The following is a 23,567-nucleotide window of genomic DNA, read 5'->3' on the forward strand; positions in this document are numbered from 1 at the left end:
TGGCCCCATAATACTGCGGGGATGTTTTTCAGTGGCAGGGACTGAGAGACTAGGACCGGGGAAAAGATGAATGAAACAAATTTCAGAGAGATCCTTGATGAAAAGCTTCTCCAGAATAAAACAATGACCAGTTTTTCAAATTAAACAATGACCAGTTTGGGTCGCAGTTGCACTTTTTTTTGTGAAAACAAAGGCTTTTTCTGGTACTCGAATTCGTTGTGTTTTCTTTGCATTGTGTGGTTTTTGGCGAATGCGTTCTAATGATCTAAAGTTGCTACTGCCTGTAAACACACAGTCCAGTTCAAAGGAAATGATGGCAAGCCCTTGTTGCAAATAGCTTATTTGCATATAGGCCTACTGTCTCTCTGATTGGCTTGGGCGCACCGGTCTGCGAAGACTCCGGTCCTGGACAGTGGTCTGTCTATTAATTGTCCAAATGCAAGGCCGGGTTTCCCACTCTACATTGCTATAGAATGTTCACAAATGCCCTACTACATGTAATTCCCAAACATTCTATGAATTTATGAAAAATGTGAAAATGAGTAGGGCATTTGTCTATCATATTCTTCATGGAGGTGTATATGAGCAGATTTTAATAACATGTTGCTCAAATGCTGTAAGTTCCACTTTAAATCTATTAATAATCTCATTCACCACACTCCTTATCAATAATGCAAAGATAGCAGAGCAGATGAGCAGATCCATAGATCATCTGGATGGAGACAAGAGCAGAGCACCTTCTAAAGCTGCCGTGTGCCTCCAATGGGTAAGGCTGTGCTGGCTATGACGTTTTCTTTTTCACGTTGCCCTTTCCAGCACAGTTCCAGCAACTATGTGTAGTATGAAAATGGTGTCAACCTGTGCGCCTCGCATGGGTAGAGCTGTTTCAGCTGGATCCTAGACCTAGCACGGTTGATTGCTCATGCTCCATAGCAGACCTGGGTTAAAATATGATTCAAATAGAACAGTCAACAACAAAAAACAACCCGACTGGCACTCCAGTTGGTACACTGAAGGTATAGAAGGATCGTGGTAACTATAACAGCCATGCTCACAGGGAGCAGACTCTTCTCTGTTCTCTGTGCCTAAAAAAATACAAATATATATGTTTCGTCATTTAGCAGAGACGCTCTTATCCACAGACGATCTTATCCAGAGAGGCTTACAGGTGCAATTAAGACAGTGTTTCCCAAACTCTGTCATGGGGACACAGAGGGGTGCACATTTTGGCCCTAGCACTACACAGCTGATTCAAATAATCAAAGCTTGATGATTCGTTGATTATTTGAATCAGCTGTGTAGTGCTAGAGCAAAAAACAAAGTGTTCACCTCTTGGGGTCCCCAGGACCAAGTTTGGAAAACCCAGAATTAGGGTTAAGTGCCTTGCTCCAGGGCACATTGGCAGATTTTTTTTATCCAACTACTTGGCTTAGGGATTTGAACCAGCAACACTCTAAACCGTTAAGCTACCTGCCACCTACCTGTTCTCCACTTAAGTGGAGTATGATAGAGAAGAGTGTAATCTAGAGCCAGATAGAAGGTGTAATATAAAGCATAACCACAGAGACACAAGAAACTCTGTTTTAAATCCACTCTCATCTCCTCGTGATACCCTGGCTTTCCTGGCTCTGGCAATTCCCTTACTGAGAGAGGTTTATAAATTATTCATTACCCTTTTGTATCCACGGGACGGTTAATTTCACCTGGCTGAGTGTCTCCATGTCTCCGGATTGACTATTGGACTTGGGTCACAATTCTGTTATGTTTAGTAAAGTCACGGGCTGGTGAATCTGGTTCCTGAGATTGACAGGAATGGAGATGAGCGTAAATGTGCTTCTCTTGATATCAGGGATTTACCCCTGGAGAGTGGAACATCATTAGCCTAGATCCATATTTGTTTGTGCCGTCTTGCCAACTCCTATGGTCATGGCAAGACGGCAAAAGAGTTTTGGGACCAGGTTAGAACTCAGATAGAAATGTTGTGTAGTTCTGTGTTGACTCAGCTCTACTGAATGTCGCAGCCCACTGCACAGCATAAGCCCTAAGTCACGGGTGGGCCCTCGCCCCCATTGATTTTGTTAGTCAGTCTCATTCAGATATCATATTAAAACTGCAAACATTTCTCTCCCCCCTATGGCAAAATGTGTAGAATTGTGGTGGTCAACTGTGGCCTCTCATGATGAATTCAGAAGTTTTGTGTCCCCCACCCCCATCAAAGTTGCCCATCCCTGGTAATACGAATAATTGACGGGCATACTTTTAAGGTGGACAGACTTTTCTAGCAAACTAAACTATTCATTTGTTCAGCCAGTGATGCGATAAACTGTTCAACCAACAGTATTGGCATTTTACACACCCATCTGAGACCAAGATGTTCTGACTGGCCTGCTAAACAATCCTATGTGTGTTGCCCTACTTACTGTGGCATAGCTAGTGACGCGTTCCAGTCGTCCATAGGAAACAAACTGACCGAGAAGCTATATCATTAGGCCTCCATCCACTGTGACACTGAGTGATGTTTCTCCCTATCACTGCCTGGGGACTGACAATGTCTGTCTGCTTCGTCCAGAATACATAAAAACAGCCTCGATCAAATTCACTGAATATTGTTAGCATGGAGAAGAAATACAGTATTTGATATGGGTTTGTGCTTCATGAAGGCACGGTTTCCTGATTGGTATTTTTGTCTGTTTTATGATAATATTGAGTTTAAGAAAACACATGTTCGTAAAGTCTAATGCGTGGTGGAAATTAGGTCTACATGGTTACACAGTTGTGCTTGTAATGTGAGCCACATCTAGTCAAACCTTCCTAAAGACGCTGTCCAATCAGGGGGTCTGAAATAACAGAGGTCTCCGATGCTAATGGGCCATGGTTAGAACGCTCTCCTCTCTGATTTGAGTGTCTTTTTCAGTGGCTAAACCAATCACTGTCCTCTTTGTGGTCCTAGAAAGATTGCTATTACACTGACATTCTCCCCTAAGGCTGCTTTGCAGCTGGATAGCATGGCACATGTACTGCATGCTATTTTAATGTATTTATTTTGTGAAATAGAAATGAGTTGTGAATAAATCTGGAATATACCGTGGCATGAAATGTATGTTATATAGCCCATTCCTATGTGAATTACAAAATTGTTTACAGTATGAGAGAGGTCCTTGACAACTCTGACCTGATTCAGGCAGTCAGACGGATGCTGGACGCTAAGCCAATATGTCAGACCATCTGGAGTCAAGGTGTTCAGGTGCGGATTGGACAAAAGTTCACTCTGGGAATGCAAAAATCGCATAATCTCCTTACAAAACATGTCACACGTGATTTCACATTAGGAACTCCCAAGAGTTCCTTCCCAATTCCACCTTTGGTTGTGTACACTGGAGGTTTGTTCACCTTAATATGATTGAGTTACTCCCTCTGGTGCTGCCCCTGGCCCTGATCCTAGAGGACAGTCAGGGCCACACTGTGTGACCCTGTGTGACAGAGAGGTCCCTGGTGCTCAACCTCACTGCAGGTTAATGACACCAACAGGGACACAGTAGATCTTTAGAACAGCTCACTGTAGAGGAGACTGTACACCAGAGGGAGAACCACAACGTAGAGTGTTTACTGGATCACAAAAATGACTGTAAACAGTTGCAGTGCTATACACCAATCACAGTAAGAGGTACGGTCACTGAGAGGTGAAACTAGTCCCTGGATCCAGCAGAGTAGAGCCTCCCAGGGATGGGATGTTATGGTCCCTGACCGTGTCAGATTAGCATTTTGGAGTGTTATATCCTCTCTTGCATGACTGAGTTCATTACAGAGTCCCAGCTTGGCCAGCTGATCCCCATCCCATCCACTGGGGCTCTCATTAGAGCTCAGTACACAGCAAATGGGCTAGATGCAAGACTGACCGGGACTTAAAAGTACAGGGTTCGGTTATAGTGCCCACTTTTGATCTCATCACACTGCATGGAATGAAAGTTAGAGATTTTGAATAAGATCCTCTTACATTACATGTCATACTTTTAGCTACCTTGGGTTCGACATTTTGCCAATGGTTCTGTCTGGCATTGGCTTTCACTTTGCAGAGATTCTTTCCGGGCCCAGCATGCTTGAGCAGTGTATTGGAACACCCATGTAATATCTAAGGTATATCAGTGTGTCAGACCTGCTGCGCTGGGGCAACTGTTTAATTGCCTCCAAGACCCTATAGGCTAAGCAAGTGTTAAACAAACCAACACGATATTTCCTTCCTTCTGGGTTTAGTGTGTCTCGTGGTGATTCAAAGGGGTCTGTGTGTGTGTGTTTCCGTGGTGATTGGAGGGGTCTGGCTGGAGGAAGGAGGAAGTGGAGAAGACAGACAGTCATGATGAATGATGTGGCTGTCTGGGGAACATGCTCTAGGGAGGTTATGTGCTGCTGGACCACTTTTTATGGAGCTAGTCATTTTTTCGACTGTGGCCGTGGCCTCGTCTGGACTGGACTGGATTGAGGGAGAACCACAACGTAGAGTGTTTACTGGATCACAAGAAAGGACTGTAAAGTCACAACGGTTTGAGCTAAAAAAAACTATTATGACCACGCAGTTGTCACTGACAAGTTGGATATCCATTTCCCACTGAGAAAACCATTTCTGTACTTACAACATTCTTATAAATGCATTTTTTATGAGGTTTTTGATTGGCGGACCTTACTTGTTTATTGACATTTGTCAATAAAACTCATGAATACAACTTTTTATATCAAATTGTTTCGTGCTCTACTTGAGAAGAACATGGTAAAACACTTCAATGTGAGGCTAAATATGATTGCAGAGCAAGCATATGAATGAAAGTAGTGAATTACAGCGTTTTCACTGTAGGAGGCCTCGGACAAATTTTGTTTTTAAGATGCTATTCTCACATCGCTATTCTCTTTTTGTAGGATGGATCCCACCACTTGGTACTGCCAAGGTCATGGCATTTGATTTCAAGCTGCCCGTCAGTTTCTTGGCTGTCTGAAAACAACAAGTGGAAAAGGTGAGCTTCTGGTCTGCTTCCTTTACTTCACAACTCAGTTTTAAATTACATTTGTGAGCAGTGATTGAGAAACTCTCAGCACAGAGCTCTAAAAGGGAAGTCAAGGACAATGAGAACCCGGCATCACAAAGTGAGAGAAATGAGCAGGAAATGAACAAAAGGAAGGATAATGGAATCATTTTAAACACGCAATGACTTGGGTCTCAATTACTGTGTAAAGTGGTATCGGTCAAATATAACCAGTATACAAATCTATCCTACATACAGCATTTTCTATTTGAAAAACTTCCCTGTTAGACAGAATTAGGGTTTTGCAAAGCATTATTGTAAAATGTATTTTGAAGCCGTATCAATATCCAATTTTAAAGCAGTGCCTGTTCGAATTCAGGATACCGGTAGTAGTGTGTGAATGTGTGTCATCCTGTGTGTCATCCAGAGCTCTAAACTAGGGCAACAATATTGCAAAGGCTGCATTGTGTGTGTGTGTGTGTGTGTGTGTGTGTGTGTGTGTGTGTGTGTGTGTGTGTGTGTGTGTGTGTGTGTGTGTGTGTGTGTGTGTGTGTGTGTGTGTGTGTGTGTGTGTGTGTGTGTGTGTGTGTGTGTGTGTGTGTGTGTGGAGGGCTCCTGTCACATGACATCTGATATCGCAGATTTTGGTGGTCAGAATTGAAGAGAGCGCTGGATAATCCAAAATGTTCCCGAACAGGTATTCCAATACATACATATCCAATTATCAATTCCTTTCACTAGGTTCTATACAAATGGCCAATACTAAATGTCCAATATATCAAAAGATAATATCGTTATTTGTTAAATATGTAAGCTATTATGGAAACACCCCTTAACGTTACTACTGAGCACGCACACCTAACGGATATCTTTGGACATCACCGGTGGGGGTGAGAAGACCTGAAAATCAGCGATCAATTATGCGTTCCCGTGCTATCAGGTAGTTCCAGACTCACATTAATCATCTCCAATCCAAAATTAAATCTAGAATCGGCTTCCTATATCGCAACAAAGCATCCTTCACTCATGCTGCCAAACATACCCTCGTAAATCTGACCATCCTACCGATTCTCGACTTCGGTGATGTCATCTATAAAATAGCCTCCAACACTCTACTCAACAAACTGGATGCAGTCTATCACAGTGCCATCCGTTTTGTCACCAAAGCCCCATACACTACCCACCATTGCGACCTGTACGCTCTCATTGGTTGGCCCTCGCTTCATACTCGTCGCCAAACCCACTGGCTACAGGTTATCTGCAATTCTCTGCTAGGTAAAGCCCCGCATTATCTCAGCTCACTGGTCACCATAGCAGCACCCATTCATCGCACGCGATCCAGCAGGTATATCTCCCTGGTCACCCCCAAAGCCAATTCCTCCTTTGGTCGTTTTTCCTTCCAGTTCTCTGCTGCCCATGACTGGAACGAATTGCAAATTCTGAAGCTGGAGACTCACATCTCCCTCACTAGCTTTAAGTACCAGCTGTCAGAGCAGCTTACAGATCACTGCACCTGTACATAGCCCATCTGTAAACAGCCCACCTATCTACCTACCTCATCCCCATACTGGTATTTATTTATTTATTTAGCTCCTTTGCACCACAGTATCTCTACTTGCACATTCATCTTCTGCCGATCTACCATTCCAGGGTTTAATTGCTATATTGTAATTACTTCATCACCATGGCCTATTTATTTCCTTAACCTCTTGAAACGAGCAATCCCGTATCTGGGATCGTAATTATAGCCTCAATCTCATTACCATAACGCAACGTTAACTATTCATGAAAATCGCAAATGAAATTAAATAAATATATTGGCGCTCAAGCTTAGCCTTTTGTTAACAACACTGTCATCTCAGATTTTCAAAATATGCTTTTGAACCATAGCTAAACAAACATTTGTGTAAGAGTATTGATAGCCTAGCATAGCATTAAGCCTAGCATTCAGCAGGCAACATTTTCACAAAAACAAGAAAAGCATTCAAATAAAATCATTTACCTTTGAAGAACTTCGGATGTTTTCAATGAGGAGACTCTCAGTTAGATAGCAAATTTTCAGTTTTTCCAAAAAGATTATTTGCACTCACTGTATATAGACTTTTTGTTTTCTTTTGTTCTACTGTATTATTGACTGTATGTTTTGTTTATTCCTTGTGTAACTCTGTGTTGTTGTGTGTGTCGAATTGCTACGCTTTATCTTGTCCAGGTCGCAGTTGAAAAGGAGAACTTGTTCTCAACTAGCCAACCTGGTTAAATAAAGGTGAAAGAAAAAATATAAATAAATAAAAAAGTTATCGGATGTTCATAGTTCCACCTGGAAATTTTCACTTGAATGCTCTTAGTCGTAATTTCAAGTGGGAAGCTCAGAGGAAATGTTGTTACCCGAGTTGCTGAGTTGTGACGTTTCACCACTGACCTTTAACCTTTTCGACAAGTCTGTTTTTGACAACTACAAACTCATCATTATGCATTTTCAAATCAAATGGTATTTGTCACATGCGCTGAATACAACAGGTGTAGACTATACTGTGAAATGCTTACTCAACGAGACGTTAACCAACAATCCACAGTTTAAAAAAGTAAGTAAGAAAAATGTGCTAAATAAACTAAAGGAGAAATAGTAACACGATAACATTTCAATAACGAATATGGGTACCAGTACCGAGTCAATGTGCAGGGGGTACTGGTGACTCGAGTTAATGTAGGTAGGGGTAAAGTGACTATGCATAGATAATAAACAGAGAGTAGCAGTGGTGTATGTGAAGAGTGTGAAGGAATGTGAATGTACTGTATATGTGTGTATGCAGGGCGTCAATATGCAAGTGTGTGTGTTTTGTGTGTGTGTGTGTTGGAGTGTCAGTGTACTATGTGTGATTGTGTGGTTAGTGAGTGAGTCCAGTGAGTGTACATCGAGCCTGTGCAAGAGAGTCAGTGCAAAGAAAATGTTTAATAAAATAAGGGGGTCAATGTAAATAGTCCGGGTAGGCATTTGATTAACTGTTTTTCAGTCTTATGGCTTGGGTGTAGGAGCCTTTTGATCCCAGAATTGGCACTCCAGTACTGCCTGCCATGCGGTAGCAGAGAGGACAGTCTGTTCGAATACCCATAGTAACATACTGTATACTACATACTTAATGACTATATGCTACATACTATTAGTTCATTTTAGTATATGTAATATTCATATGTGTAAACATACTGAATTGTAATTGGATGCATTTTACCGCCATATCATACTGTGCTATGATTGGTTAAGACCACCCAAATGGTTAGGTCATGGGCAGTTTGATCCTGGTTGGGATACATGAACTTGCCAGTTATAGCTAGCTAATAAAGAGCTACCTTAAGAAATATTCTGTAGTACTGCATTGTATTATTTTGTACAAAGTGTGCAAAACAAGACATGGTGTCAGAGTAAAAGGTCTTAAAAGATGCATTTTTCTGGAGTTCCTTCACCTCGAATGGACTGGGAGTCTAAAAACTTATCCGATGCATGGCGTAAGTACAAACAGCATGTGGAGCTAATGTTCACGGGTCCTCTGAAGGACAGAGGAGAAGAGGGAAAATGCAGCTACCTGCTCCTCTGGATCGGTGAAAAAGGGAGAGATATTTTCAACACATGGACACTTACCGAGGCTGAATCAAAGGTACTGAAAACATACTAGGATCGTTTTGAAGCATATGTTGCGCCGAAGACCAATACGATTTTCGCTAGGTACAAATTCCATGAGAAAGTACAGGGAGTTAGCGAGTCTTTTGAACAGTTTGTGACAGAGCTGCGTCTGCTTGTGAAAGACTGTGATTATGCAAACAATGATGAGATGGTCAGGGACCGTATTGTATTTGGAATACACTTACCGGGAGTGAGAGAGAAACTTTTGAATGTTGGGTCTGAGGTAACGCTGGATAAAGCAATCGACATAGCCAGATCTCACGAGCTAGCACAGGCTCAGATGAAAAACATTTCACGCGGCAGCACGAGCGCATCACGTGAACAAGCAGTGCACGCAGTCAGGCAGACATCAAAGCACACCACCGGTGCACAGAGAGCACGTTTTAGAACTGAGAGAGACATAACTCAAAAACAGAGCGACACAGACTGAAAACATGTGGATATTGTGGATACAAAGTGCATGACGAACAAGGAAATTGCCCAGCTTAAGGCAAACAGTGTATTAAATGTGGATAATGGAATCACTTTGCAAAAGTGTGCAGAGCTTACTGTGGAAAAACAGTACACACAGTGAGTGAAGATGAAATGTCAATCAAAGAGTCAAACGCTGATGAACTGTTTATTGATTCAGTGACACAGAAAAGTCAAATATCTGAGACAGAGCAAGCCTTTGCTGACATTGAGACAGGAACACAAGGCACAGAGCTAAAGTTCAAACTAGACATTGGTGCACAAGTAAACATGATTCCTCTGAATACGTACCACTGCTAGACATTTGAGTGCGAGCTACAGCCCACCACGCGCAGACTGACTAGTTATGGTGGTGAACAGCTCCCAGTAGAAGGCACATGCACTTTCAAATGCAAATACAAGGAAAGTGACATGATGTTGGACTTTTATGTTGTTGACACTAGAGCACCTGCAGTGCTGGGGTCTTAAAGCATGTTTAGACATGGACTTCATCAAGCTAGTTTTATCAGTGACAGCACCAGTAGAGACAGACAATTTACTGGATGAGTTTGCTGATGTTTTTACGGGAATAGGATTATTCCCAGGAGAATGTACCATTCACCTTGACCCAGACGCAACCCCTGTAGTCTACCCACCGAGAAAGATTCCCCTTGCTCTCAGTGCCTGTCTGAAGGTAGAGTTGGAGAGAATGGAGCAATATGACATAGTCACCAAGCTTACAGAACCGACTGACTGGGTGAACGCGTTAGTGTTGGTAGAGAAACCACGCACATGCCTCGACCCAAGTGGCTTGAACAAGGCTATCAAACGCCCCCATTACCCTTTACCGACTCTAGATAGCATCACACACAAGCTAGCGGGAGCACACTACTTCAGTGTCGTGGACGCTAGATCAGGCTATCAAGCTCACAGAAGAGTCATCTAAGCTCACAACATTCAACACACCGTTTGGACGCTACATTTTCCGTCGCCTGTCTTTTGGGATTATCTGAGCCCAAGACGAGTTTCAGCGAAAGATCGACGAAGTGTAAGAAGGCCTCGACGGAGTTTTGGCCATTGTGGATGACATCCTTGTCTATTATGGGCGAACCAAAGAGGGGCACAACCGAAATATCCGCGTGATGCTGCAAAGGTCCCGCGAGAGAGGAGTCTGGCTCAACCCTGAGAAGAGCACAGTCGGTGCTACAGAGATCAGCTACTTCGGACATCTTCTCACAGCGACTGGAATCAAGCCATATCCACAGAAGATCTCAGCCATAAAAGAAATGGAGTCACTAAAGAACCGTGCAGAGCTGGAAACAGTGCTTGGCATGGCCAACTACTTAGTCAAGTTCGCACCCAGCCTCTCCAATGCTAATGCACCCCTGCGTCAACTGCTAAAGCGGTCCAGTGAGTTTCCCTGGGACAAGCAACACGACATTGCTTTTCAGAATGTGAAAGAATTGATCACGAGAGAACCAGGACCAATCCTTGCCTACTACGACCCCAACAAAGAGCTCAGATTCCAAGTGGACGCGTCGAAGTATGGACTAGGTGCAGCGCTATTGCAAGAAGGAAAGTCCATCGGCTACGCTTCCAAATCTCTCACAGACTGTGAAATGAACTACGCTCAAATCGAAAAGGAGCTCTACGCCAAACTGTTCGGATGTAAATGCTTCCATGAGTTCATATATGGACAACAAGTCATTGTGGAATCCGTCCACAAGACCCTTGAGTCAATTATGACGAAACCACCAAGGCTGCAGAGAATGATCCTTCAACTACAAAAATACGACTTCACAATCACTCACCGCCCAGGCAAAGACATCCCTGTCGCAGACACACTCTCCAGGAAGTTTCTTACTTATAAGGACAGCAGCCTCAGTGAAGGCATGGACATGCAAGTGCACACTGTGTACAGCAACTTACCAGTTAGTGACACAAAACTGAAGGAGATCCAAGCAGAAACAGAAAAGGACTCACAACTCGCACAGCTGAGGAAAGTCTTACAGGATGGATGGCCTGAGGAGAGGAGAAAATGCCCTCACAGCGTCTCAGAATTCTGGACCATTGTGATCAACTATCACAGATCAACGGAATAATTTTCAAAGGCGAGAAAATCATTATTCCTACCAGTCTCAGAGAAGAGATTTTGACAAAGATCCATGCTGGACACATGGGCATGGAAAAGTGCAGACAGAGAGCACGGGACATTTTGTTTTGGCGCTGAATGTGCAAACAAATAGAGGACATTGTTGGTAAATGCGCCATATGTCTTGAACGACGCCCCTCAAACACCAAAGAGCCAATGTTACCTCACTGTATCCCAGACCGACGCCCCTCAAACACCAAATAGCCAATGTTACCTCACTGTATCCCAGACCGACGCCCCTCAAACACCAAAGAGCCAATGTTACCTCACTGTATCCCAGACCGACCCTGGCAGGTCGTGGCAACCGATCTGTCCACCTGGAACAAAGAGGACTACATTGTAACAGTGGACTACTGCAGCAGATACTTAGAACTCTACAAGCTTCACAGCACCACATCTGCAGCTGTGATACCCAAGCTGAAAGCAGAGTTTGCCAGGCATGGCATTGTAGAGACTTTAATATCTGACAATGGGCCCTGTTAAAAATCAAATGAGTTTGAATCCTTCACAAAAGCATGGGAGTTTACACGTCACCACAAGCCCACATTACCCTCAAAGTAATGGCCTTGCTGAAGAATCTGTGCAGATTGGTAAATCACTCATGGACAAAGCAAAAGCAGACAAGACAGACCCCTACTTCAGTCTCCTTGAATACTGCAACACTCCAGTTGACAACTTCAAATCACCAGCCCAGTTGTTGATGAGCTGCAGACTTTGCTCAATCCTTCCCAGCACCAACCAGCAGCTGCAACCTGAGGTCGTCAGCTACAAGGAAATGCATGAAACACGTGTACAGAGACAACAACAATAAAAGCGATACTACGACAGGTAGACCACTGCCACCACTGATCGACGGAGAGTCAGTTAGAATCCAGGAGCATGGCCTCTGGAGGGCGACAGTCGTCATCCAGCCAGCTGACACTGAACGTTCATACCACGTCGTCACCTACTGAACACAAAAGAACAACACACTGATGAGATGAACTGTTCCCCTGAAAGAGAGCGTGATGGACTGAACACACACAGCACAACATACACCATTCATACCTGCACCATCACAAGAACTGTTGACTGACATAGAAGAATGCTCAGCATCATATCGCACAAGGTCAGGAAGAGAGCCCAGAGCTGTCCTAGACCTGTGAAATGTCAAAGGGTGTAGGCAGATCGCTGCCCTAAAAGAGTTCCAGACTGTAAACTTGTTATTGAAAGTTCACTTGAAATGCTTTGGTATTGTATTTGTTTGAAATGTTATGATGTTATTTATACAGTTGAAAGCTGAGTTGCTGAGAATCCGTTGTTTGAAAAGTAACAGTATGTTGGATTATTGTTTCAGAGTGTAACGCCCGGGGAGTAGTGGAGGAAGAAGTCAGGAAGCAGAGAGTTCAGGGTAGCGTTACTTTTAATGCACCACAACAGTGAAACGATGCCAACCCAAACAAATGCCCCAAACTCGGGGAACTTAAACAGTCCAGCAAAATACAAACACATGGACAACCGTGACCTACAGCCGTGTACACACGTACACGGAAATAATCCCGCACAACCAGCAGGCGGGCCGGCTAGTAAATAAAGCCAATTAGCCTAAACTAAACACAGGTGCAACTAATAAACAGTAAGGGGGGAAAAGGGATCAGAGGCAGCTAGTAGGACGGTGACGACGACCGCCGAGCGCCACCCGAACAGGAAGGGGAGCCACCTTCGGTAGGAGTCGTGACACAGAGTCTATGTTGATTCAGTTGGTGTAGTATGCAATATAAATGGTTACTTACCTTGAGTTCAAACTACAGAGCATGTATTCAAAAGAAACGCTTAGAATATGTAAACATTTTTCTTTTGTTTTAAAAGAAGGGGGATGTAATGTTCATATGTGTAAACATACTGAATTGTAATTGGATGCATTTTACCACCATATCATACTGTGCTATGATTGGTTAAGACCACCCAAATGGTTAGGTCCTGGTTGGCGATACGTGAACATGCCAGTTAAAGCTGGCTAATAAAGAGCTATGATAAAAAATATCCTGTAGTACTGCATTGTATTATTTTGTACAAAGTGTGCAAAACAAGACAGTATACTGTAGCAAACGGTATCCTTTCAGTTGATCATACTAGCGTAGCGCTACTCATGTCTACCGGACATTGATGCGGTTGCTATGCAACCTCCTGCTAGCTTGTCAGCATAACAAATTACCAGCTAGACGTTTTATGACATCGGGTGTGTTCGTAAATTCAATCTGGAATGCCAGAGTGCGCTTCGGGCATTTCTAAAATGTCAGTGAAGACACTTGTCAGCTGGCCAGGGCATGCTCTGAGTTAGTTTGTCTAAATAAACGTTGTACAATTAAAGGTCAAAAACACTCAATTTCAAAACAGTCATCAATAATCTAATGAGTTCAGGGCTTGTGAAGTTATACATTAAGAGAAATACAGTGCATTCGGAAAGTATTCAGATCCCTTTTTCCGCATTTTGTTACGTTACAGCCTTATTCTAAAATGGATAACATAGTTTTTTCCCTCATCAATCTATACAATCTATACTCAATAATGATAATGAATAATAAAAAATGTGCCAATGTATTACACATTTAACGTAACTATTTAGACCCTTTGTTGATGCACCTTTGGCACCAATTACAGCCTCAAGTCTTCTTGGGTATGGCGCTACAAGATAGGCACACCTGTATTTGTGGAGTTTCTCCCATTCTTCTCTGGAGATTCTCTCAAGCTCTGTCAGGTTGGATGGGGAGCGTTGCTGCGCAGATATTTTCAGGTCTCTCCAGAGATGTTCGAATGGGTTCCAAGTCCGGGCTCTGGCTGGGCCACTCAAGGACATTCAGAGACTTGTCCCGAAGCCACTCCTGCATTGTCTTGGCTGTGTGCTTAAGGTTGTTGTCCTGTGGGAAGGTGAACCTTCGCCCCAGTCTGATGTCCTGAGCGCTCTGGAGAAGCTTTTCATCAAGGATCTCTCTGTACTTTGCTTCACTCATCTTTCCCTCGATCCTGACTAGTCTCCCAGTTCCTGTAGCTGAAAAACATCCCCACAGCATGATGCTGCCACCACCGTGCTTCACCATAGGGATGGTGCCAGGTTTCCTCCAGATGTGACGCTTGGCATTCAGGCCAAAGAGTTCAATCTTGGTTTCATCGGACCAGAGAATCTTGTTTCTCATGGTCTGAGAGTCCTTTCGGTGCATTTTGACAAACTCCAAGCGGTGTCATGTGCCTTTTACTGAGGAGTGGCTTCCGTCTGGCAACTCTACCATAACGGCCTGATTGGTGGAGTGCTGCAGAGATGGTTGTCCTTCTGGAAGATTCTCCCATCTTCACAGAGGTACATTGGAGCTCTTGATCATGGAGATGACCAAGAACCCCATAGTCACTCTGCTCTTCTCCCCCGATTGCTCAGTTTTGCCGGGCAGCCAGCTCTAGGAAGAGTCTTGGTGGTCTTCCATTTAAGAATGATGAAGGTCACTGTGTTCTTGGGGACCTTCAATGCTGCAGAAATGTTTTTGTACCCTTCCCCAGATCTGAGCCTCGACTCAATCCTGTTTTGGAGCTCTGCAGACAATTATTTTGACCTCATTACTTGCTTTTTGCTCTGACATATCCTGTCAACTGTGGGACATTATATAGACAGGTGTGTGCATTTACAAGTCATGTCCAGTCAATTGAATTTATCACAGGTGGACTCCAATCAAGTTGTAGAGACATCTCAAGGATGATCAATGGAAACAGGATGCATCTGAGCTCAATTTCAAGTCTCATAGCAAAGGGTCTGAATGTTTTTGTATTTGCTAATATTTCTAAAAAAATCTGTTTTCGCTTTGTCATTAAATGTTTAGATTGATTTATCCATTTTAGAATAAGGCTGTAACAAAATGTGGAAAAAGTGAAGGGGTCTGAGTACTTTTTGAATGCACTGTAAGCCTTCCACAGCCATAAGACCCACTAATAATTTATTTTATTTTATCAAGATAGTTGAACCTGCTTTTTTGGTGTTGCAATAATCACTAATCTGGCTTTCAAGTCTGTCTTTGAAAATGCTCTTTTTGTTAAGAATTAAACTAGTACCACATTGACTAATAATGACTAACTTCTTGAAGCAGGTGTTAGGCTATAGACACAGGTCTCAACAACAATCTCTCAAGCCCACGTGCTAGGGATTAGCCAGCTAATCTTTATATTTCAAGTATAGTCAACTTGGAACTATTTGCTAGCTAACAAGGTTGAACAGTTGAATTGTTATGAAAACACCCTTCAGTCTGTCTCCAACTGTTTTAAAGGCATGTTAGCCTGTCCACTTTGTTCAGATGTTGAAATCAAATGGCCTACCTCATTTCTCAGAATGAGAACAAGTTGCCAATTCCTTATACAATTGTGTTTTATGCTTATTGCACATTTATAAAACAGACTAGACAACTAGTATAGCAGTCTTTGGCTAAAATGCTGCTAGCGGTACGTGGTACCCCAATGCTGTGCACAACAAACTGGACATTCATTTTCCAGAATTAATTCTCATTAATACTCTCGCTTCAGTAGTGTCTGCTCTGCGCACAATTTTAGTAGTTGAGACGTAAAAAGGGCATCGTTAGAAGAGTTAACTACTCTTAAAGTTTTTAAAAATGCTCAATGTGTTTTGGTGTCCTTATGACCGATTCTGTTTGACCAAACCTCAAATGCAAATAGCTGAAATAGTTGAATCCACTTGTAGGAGAGGAAGATCTCTCAACTTTGTTGGCATAAGAGGCAGGGAGAGGGGCTTGGTGTGTGTGTAAACCATAGAGGAAGAGGCTTCATTCTCGCTAAAGTATGTCCAAAATAAGGCCAATGTGGTTCTATGGACTTATTTAGGACCTTAGCGTGTCTTCTGCCTTCCGACTTTGGGACAACAAGTACCATTTTTAGGGCGGAGACGTGTATCTCGTCATAATATACAGATCTCAGGTGTAACTGGGAAGGTGCACACAGCACAAAGGGGTGAAGGAGAGGAGACCAAAAATACAACATGAGAACAAGCAGACATAAACGCTCATGAAAACAAAATCCCTACTCTGAGTACGCGTCCTGAACTCAGGCAAGCAAAACCTTGGGACTTACTTAATATTAGAGATTGTTCATTAGTTGTAATTGACAAAGAGAATAAGATAATTGTTCTGACTTCAAAACTTAAACACAATAATGCTGGATTTATGGCGCCGGAGAACATGGCTGAGGTTTTACCAATTGTGCAATTCTGTTATTTTTTGGGGGCGTTTTGTGTAACTAATTTTCTTACTTATTGTGTACATAATGTTGCTGCTACCGTCTCTCAGAAAATCGATTTCTCACCACGGACTGGAAGAATATTTTTCCTTTAATGAGTCCAACGAGAAGGATATCCTCATTTCACTGGAACAGGCCCAGATCCACGCCTTTTGCGTGAAGAAAAGATGCCGAAAAAGGGGACGCAGATTGGGGATCCTTCTGAGATTCCGGAGGGGAGCGAGCAAACTCCCAATGCATTCCATTCTTCTAGCTAACGTGCAGCCTTTACAAAATAAAATCGATGACCTACTATTAAGATTATCCTACAAACGGGACATTAAAAACTGTAACATCTTATGTTTCACTGAGAGGTGGCTGAACGACGAAATGGACAACATAGAGCTGGTGGGATATTCCATTCACCGGCAGAACAGAGGCACTACCTCTGGTAAGACGAGGGGTGGGGGTGTGTGTCTTTTTGTCAATAACAGCTGGTGTGCGATGTCTAATATTAAAGAAGTCTCGAGGTATTGCTCATCTGTGGTAGTGTACCTTATGATAAGCTGTCGAGCACACTATCTACCAAGAGAGTTCTCATCTGTGTTATTAGTAGCCATCTATTTACCACCACAAAGCAAAGCTGGCACTAAGACCGCTCTCAACCAACTCTATAAGGCCATAAGCAAAGAAGAAAATGCTCACCCAGAAGCAGCGCTCCTAGTGGCCGGGGACTTTAATGCAGGCAAGCTTAAATCAGTTTTACCACATTTTTACCAGCAACCACGGAAAACAAAATTCTAGACCACCTTTACTCCACACACAGAGATGCATACAAAGCTCTCCCCCGTCCCCCATTTGGCAAATCTGACCATAATTATATCCTCCTGATTCCTGCTTACAGGCAAAAACTAAAGCAAGAAGTACCAGTGACTCGCTTAATACGGAAGTGGTCAAAATATGCGGATGCTACACTACAGGACTGTTTTGCTAGCACACTGGAATATGTTCCAGGATTCATCTAATAGCATTTGAGGAATACACCACCTCAGACATCGGCTTCATCAATAAGTGCATCGATGATGTCGTGCCCGCAGTGACTGTATGTACATTTCCCAACCAGCCGTGGATTACAGGCAACATCTGCATCGAGCTAAAGGCTAGATCTGCTGCTTTCAAGGAGCGGGAGACTAATCCGGACGCTTATAAGAAATTCCGCTATGCCCATAGACGAACCAGCAAACAAGCAAAGTGTAAATACAAGATTAAGATTAAGATTGAATCCTACTACACCGGCTCTGATGCTCGTCGAATGAGGCAGGGCTTGAAAACTATTACGGACTACAAAGGGAAACCCAGACGCGAGCTGCCCAGTGACACGAGCCTACCAGACGAGCTAAATGCCTTTTTATGCTAGCTTTGAGGTAAGCAATGATGAAGCATGCATGAGAGCACCAGCTGTTCTGGATAACTGTGATAACGCTCTCGGTAGCCGATGTGAACAAACCCTTTAAACACTTTAACATTCACAAAGCCGCTGGGCCAGATTACCAGGACTTCTACTCAAAGCATGCGTGGACCAACTGTCAAGTGTCTTCACTGACATTTTCAACTTCTCCCTGATCAAGTCTGTAATATCTACATGTTTCAAGCAGACCACCATAGTCCCTGTGCCTAAGGAAGCGAAGGTAACCTGCCTAAATGATTAGCGCCCCGTGGTACTCACGTTGGTAGCCATGAAGTGCTTTGAAAGGCTGGCCATGGCTCACATCAACAGCATCCTCCCAAACAACCTAGACCCACTCCAATTCGCATACCGCCCCAACAGATCCAATCTCAATCGCACTCCACACTGCCCTTTCTCACCTGGACAAAAGGAACACATATGTGAGAATGCTGTTCATTGACTACAGCTCAGCGTTCAACACCATAGTGTCCACGAAGCTCATCACTAAGCTCACTAAGCTAAGGAATCTGGGACTAAACACCTCCCTCTGCAACTGGATCCTGGACTTCCTGACGGGCTGTCCCCAGGTGGTAAGAGTAGGCAACAACACGTCTGCCACGCTGATCCTTAACACTGGGGCCCCACAAGGGTGTGTACTTAGTCCCCATCCTATATTCCCTGTTCACCCACGACTGCATGGCCAAACATGACTCCAACACCATGTGACGGCCCTGAATTTTTCTGAACCGTCTCAGTGCAGCTCCTTCCAATAGGGCGCTTTCCCTTTAATTCCCAATTAAATAGCCAGTATCAGCTGCGCAAAAGGGGGTTTTGTGATGGAGACGTGACTGAGGATGTGTTCAACCCTCTGTTCCGAAGCTTCTCTATTCCGTTTGTTTTGTTGCCGTTAAACGTGTGTTTTGTAGCCTAAGAGAGTTTACCCAGGATCGGATCCACTCTTTGCGTCCCTGGACTACACCTCTCCGTTCTTCGTGGCCTTTCTCCGCTGGAGATCTATTGGCGGATTGGATTGTCTGACTGACCGACTGACTACCACCTTTTTGTATACGGTATTTCATTTGTTTGGATGTGATGTATACTGTGATTTGGGTAGTTAGTGGTAGTTGAGGACTTAATTAAGAGTTGATCCGCTTTAAGGTTCTGTGGTAAAGTAATTGTTATATTGATTGTATGTTTAATACTGGGTTTACGCTACACGGAACGAACAGACAAACATCGCGTGACAAAAGTCACTTGAGTTCACTGAACTCCTTCTAGGGCAGGACTCTTTTTAGGCCCGAGGTACAGGACATTTCTGGAGGAACCAGAACTCATTGTGATATTATTATATATGTGTGTAATCATTGTTGTTGCTAATACAACCCACGCAACAGAATATAATTGTTTTTGAAGTTCTTTCCAATGTTTTAAGGGTTTATGAAAAGTTTATTTCCATCCTGACTTTTACATACGTCCTTTGTATTGGTGTAGACTTGACGGACCAGATGGGACTCTTTCCCACCCAAACTAAAAGGAGAAACTAATGTTTTCTCTGGTAGGCACAACCTACCTGGCACCCCTATAAATAATAACCTCAAGTCAAAACCGTTACAACCATCATTAAGTTTGCTGATGACACAACAGTGGTAGTCCTGATCACTGACAACGATGAGATGGCCTATAGGGAGGAGGTCAGAGAACTGTCCGTGTGGTGCCAGGACATCAACCTCTCACTTAATGTGAGCAAGACAAAGGAGCTGATCGTGGACTAGAGGAAAAGGTGGGCCAAACAGGCCCCCATTAACATCAATGGGGCTGTCGTGGAGCGGGTCGAGAGTTTCAAGTTCCTTGGTGTCCACATCATCAACAAACTATAATGGTCCAAACATACCAAGACAGTCGTGAAGAGGGCACGACAAAACCTTTTTCCCCTCAGGAGACAATTATTTTTTGGCATGGGTCCCCTGATCGTCAAAAGGTTCTACAGCTGCACCATCGAGAGCATCCTGACCGGTTGCATCACCGCCTGGTATGGCAACTGCTCGGCATCTGTCCGTAAGGCGCTAGAAAGGGTAGTGCAATCGGCTCAGTACGTCACTGGGGCCAAGCTTCCTGCCATCCAGGACTTATATAATAGGCAGTGTCAGAGGTAAGCCCATAAAATTGGCAGAGACTCCAGCCACCCAAGTTCTAGACTGTTTTCTCTGCTACCTCACTGCAAGCGGTACCGGAGCACCAAGTCTAGGACCAAAGGCTCCTCAACAGCTTCTACCGCCAAGCCATTAGACTGCTGAACAGTTATTAAAAATCATCTCTGGACAATTTACACTTTCTCCTGCAGTGTGCACTCACTCGTTCACTACTTCCCACAAATCATTGGATTGGTGGAGACATGGGTGAGTGGAGGTTTCCACCTTATTTCTTATTCCAGTAAATTCCTTTCATTTCAGTGAAGGGAAGTGAACAAGTGCACACTTTGGAAGTAAAGAAAGATAATTGGGATATAGCATTATCACAGTCCTGTTCGTATGTGTGCGTGTGACGTTGTAATAAATGTATGGATCTGGGTGACCCTGTCTCTTCTCTCCTCTCTCATCTCTCCTCTCTCTTCTCCCTCCCCCAACCACAGTCCGATATCAGGCCTGAAGTCCAGTGAGAAGGAGATACTCCACAGTGTGTGTGTGTGTGTGTGTGTGCGTGCAATATCGTGTGTGCGTGCAACGTTGTGTGTGCGACGCTGTGTGCATGTGTCTGTGTGGGAAGTACACTGTGTTTGTATGTGTATCTGTGTCTGTAATTGTACAGATTTCTAGGTAACACTGTGTCCTCCATTCGCTCTCTCTCTCGCTCCTCTCCTCTTTTTCTCTTGCTGGCCTGACCAGTAGGCTATCATTCCTCGTTGCCTAATGTCCAGTGAGGAGGAGATGGACCAGAACTTTTGTGTGTATACATGTGTATAAAGTACACTGTGTAATATTTATTTTCTCCTTCCTCTTCTCACCTCTCTTCTCTCCTTTCTCCCCTCCCTCCCCCGGCAACAGCGTAGTACGGTATCATACCTCGAAGCGCAACGTTGAGTCCAGAGGTGGCGTGTGTGTGTGTTTCTGTGTGTTAGTCTTTTATGTGCGAAGTACACTGTGTCAATGTGTGTATCTGGGGTCGGTTACAGTATAATGAAGCCCTATAACACTGTGTCCTCTATCCCTGGCCCGACCACAGTAGAGTCCAGCATGCCTCGTAGCCAGACCTTCAGAGCTTGTACAGTTGAAGTCGGAGGATTACATACACTTTGGTTGGAGTCATTAAAACTATTTTTTTCAACCACTCCACAAATTTCTTGTGAACAAACTATAGTTTTGGCAAGTCGGTTAGGACATCTACTTTGTGCATGACACAAGTCATTTTTCCAACAGTTTTTACAGACAGATTATTTCAGTTAGAATTCACTGTATCACAATTCCAGTGGGTCAGAAGTTTACATACACTAAGTTGACTGTGCCTGTGAACAGCTTGGAAAATTCCAGAAAATTATGCTGATAGGCTAATTGACATCATCTGAGTCAATTGGAGGTGTACCTGTGGATGTATTTCAAGGCCTACCTTCAAAATTAGTGCCTCTTTGCTTGACATCATGGGAAAATCAAAATAAATCAGCCAAGACCTCAGAAAAACAATTGTAGACCTCCACAGATCTGGTTCATCCTTGGGAGCAATTTGAAAACGCCTGAAGGTACCACGTCCATCTGTACAAACAATAGTATGCTAGTATAAACACCATGGGACCACGCAGCCGTCATACCGCTTAGGAAGGAGACGTGTTCTGTCTCCTAAAGATGGACGTACTTTGGTGCGAAAAGTGCAAATCAATTCCTGAACAACAGCAAAGGACCTTGTGAAGATGCTGGGGGAAACAGGTACAAAAGTATCTATATCCACAGTAAAATGAGTCCTATATCGACATAACCTGTAAGGCCACTCAGCAAGGAAGAAGCCACTGCTCCAAAACCGCCAGAAAAAAGCCAGCCTAAGGTTTGCAGCTGCACATGGGGACAAAGATCGTACTTTTTGAGGAAATGTCCTCTGGTCTGATGAAACAAAAATAGAACTGTTTGGCCATAATGACCATCGTTATGTTAGGAGGAAAAAGGGGGAGGCCTGCAAGCCGAAGAACACCATCCCAACCGTGAAGCACGGGGGTGGCAGCATCATGTTGTGGGGATGCTTTGCAACAGGAGGGACTGGTGCACTTCACAAAATAGATGGCATCACGAGGCAGGATAATTATGTGGATGTATTGAAGCTGCATCTCAAGACATCAGTCAGGAAGTTAAAGCTTGGTCGCAAATGGGTCTTCCAAATGGACAATGACCCCAAGCATACTTCCAAATTTGCGGTAAAATGGCTTAAGGACAACAAAGTCAAGGTATTGGAGTGGCCATCACAAAGCCCTGACCTCATTCCTATAGAAAATGTGCGGGCAGAACTGAAAAAGAGTGTGCGAGCAAAGAGGCCTTACAAACCTGACTCAGTTACATCAGCTCTGTCAGGAGGAATGGGCCAAAATTCACCCAACTTATTGTGGGAAGCTTGTGGAAGGCTACCCGGAACTTTTGACCCAAGTTAAATCATTTAAAGGCAGTGCTACCAAATACTAATTGAGTGTATGTAAACTTCTGACCCACTGTGAATGTGATGAAAGAAATAAAAGCTGAAATAAATCATTCTCTCTACTATTATTCTGATGTTTCACATTCTTAAAATAAAGTGTTGATCCTAACTGACTAAGACAGGGAATTTTTTACTGTGATTAAATATCAGGAATTGTGAAAGACTGATCCGACTTCAACTGTATGTGTGTTAGTAGTATATACTGTATAATGTACACTGAGTAGCACTGTCTCTTCTCTCCAGTAGACTATCATGCCTCGGAGTCCTACGTCCAGTGAGGAAGAAATGGCCCAGAGTGTCTCTGATGGGTCTGGAGGTTTTGAGACAGACAGCTCCAAGGAGGAGGCTGGCCATGGAGGACCTGGAGGGGAAAGGGCCAGCAGAAGGACCGACAGGAGGGCAGAGAAGGATAAGGCCTCCCGCAGGGAGTCACTGGTCTTCTGTGTGGTCATCCCTGACCTGCAGCAGTCTGTGAGTATACACTTCTGTCTCATTAAACTGTTTTTCTTATCATACTGCAGGAATATGCTATCTAAATCCAGTTCGAACTCAAAACATAAGCACTTTTCACTTTCCATTTGTGTTGTCATAACTGACCGACAGCAATCCATGAGTATTAGTAATTAATATGAGTTTTCATATTAATCATTTAGTAGACAGCCTTATCCAGAGTGACATACAATCAGTGCATTCAACTAAAATAGTTCAAACAATGAAGAAACTTGAAAAAGAAAAGGAGAGCCTCACACTATGAGCTCAAAAGCAATCATTTAATAACCAACATTTCGACAGACAAGCTGTCTTCATCAGGGTATAATGACAAACACTGCAGGTCACTAGTTTATATCATTTGGAAGGACACACACAGGTGTCTGTAATCATGGCCGGGTGTGGAACAACGACCACATCACAATCATT

General features: G+C 43.5%; 1 protein-coding gene across 3 annotated transcripts in view; it reads left to right on the top strand.

Moving 5' to 3' along the window:
• shank2b (SH3 and multiple ankyrin repeat domains 2b) overlaps positions 1–23,567 on the top strand; it is a 162,576-nt gene that overhangs the window by 12,276 nt on the left and 126,733 nt on the right. For all 3 annotated transcript variants that reach the window (XM_046312842.1, XM_046312850.1, XM_046312857.1), the window contains exons 2-3: positions 4,909–5,003; positions 22,893–23,120. In XM_046312842.1, coding sequence (XP_046168798.1) covers positions 22,902–23,120 — 219 coding nt within the window. In that variant the 5' untranslated portion in view covers positions 4,909–5,003; positions 22,893–22,901. The remainder of the gene's footprint in view (positions 1–4,908; positions 5,004–22,892; positions 23,121–23,567) is intronic.

The sequence above is a fragment of the Oncorhynchus gorbuscha genome, linkage group LG02 (genome assembly GCF_021184085.1).
Source record: "Oncorhynchus gorbuscha isolate QuinsamMale2020 ecotype Even-year linkage group LG02, OgorEven_v1.0, whole genome shotgun sequence".
Lineage (NCBI taxonomy): Eukaryota > Metazoa > Chordata > Actinopteri > Salmoniformes > Salmonidae > Oncorhynchus > Oncorhynchus gorbuscha.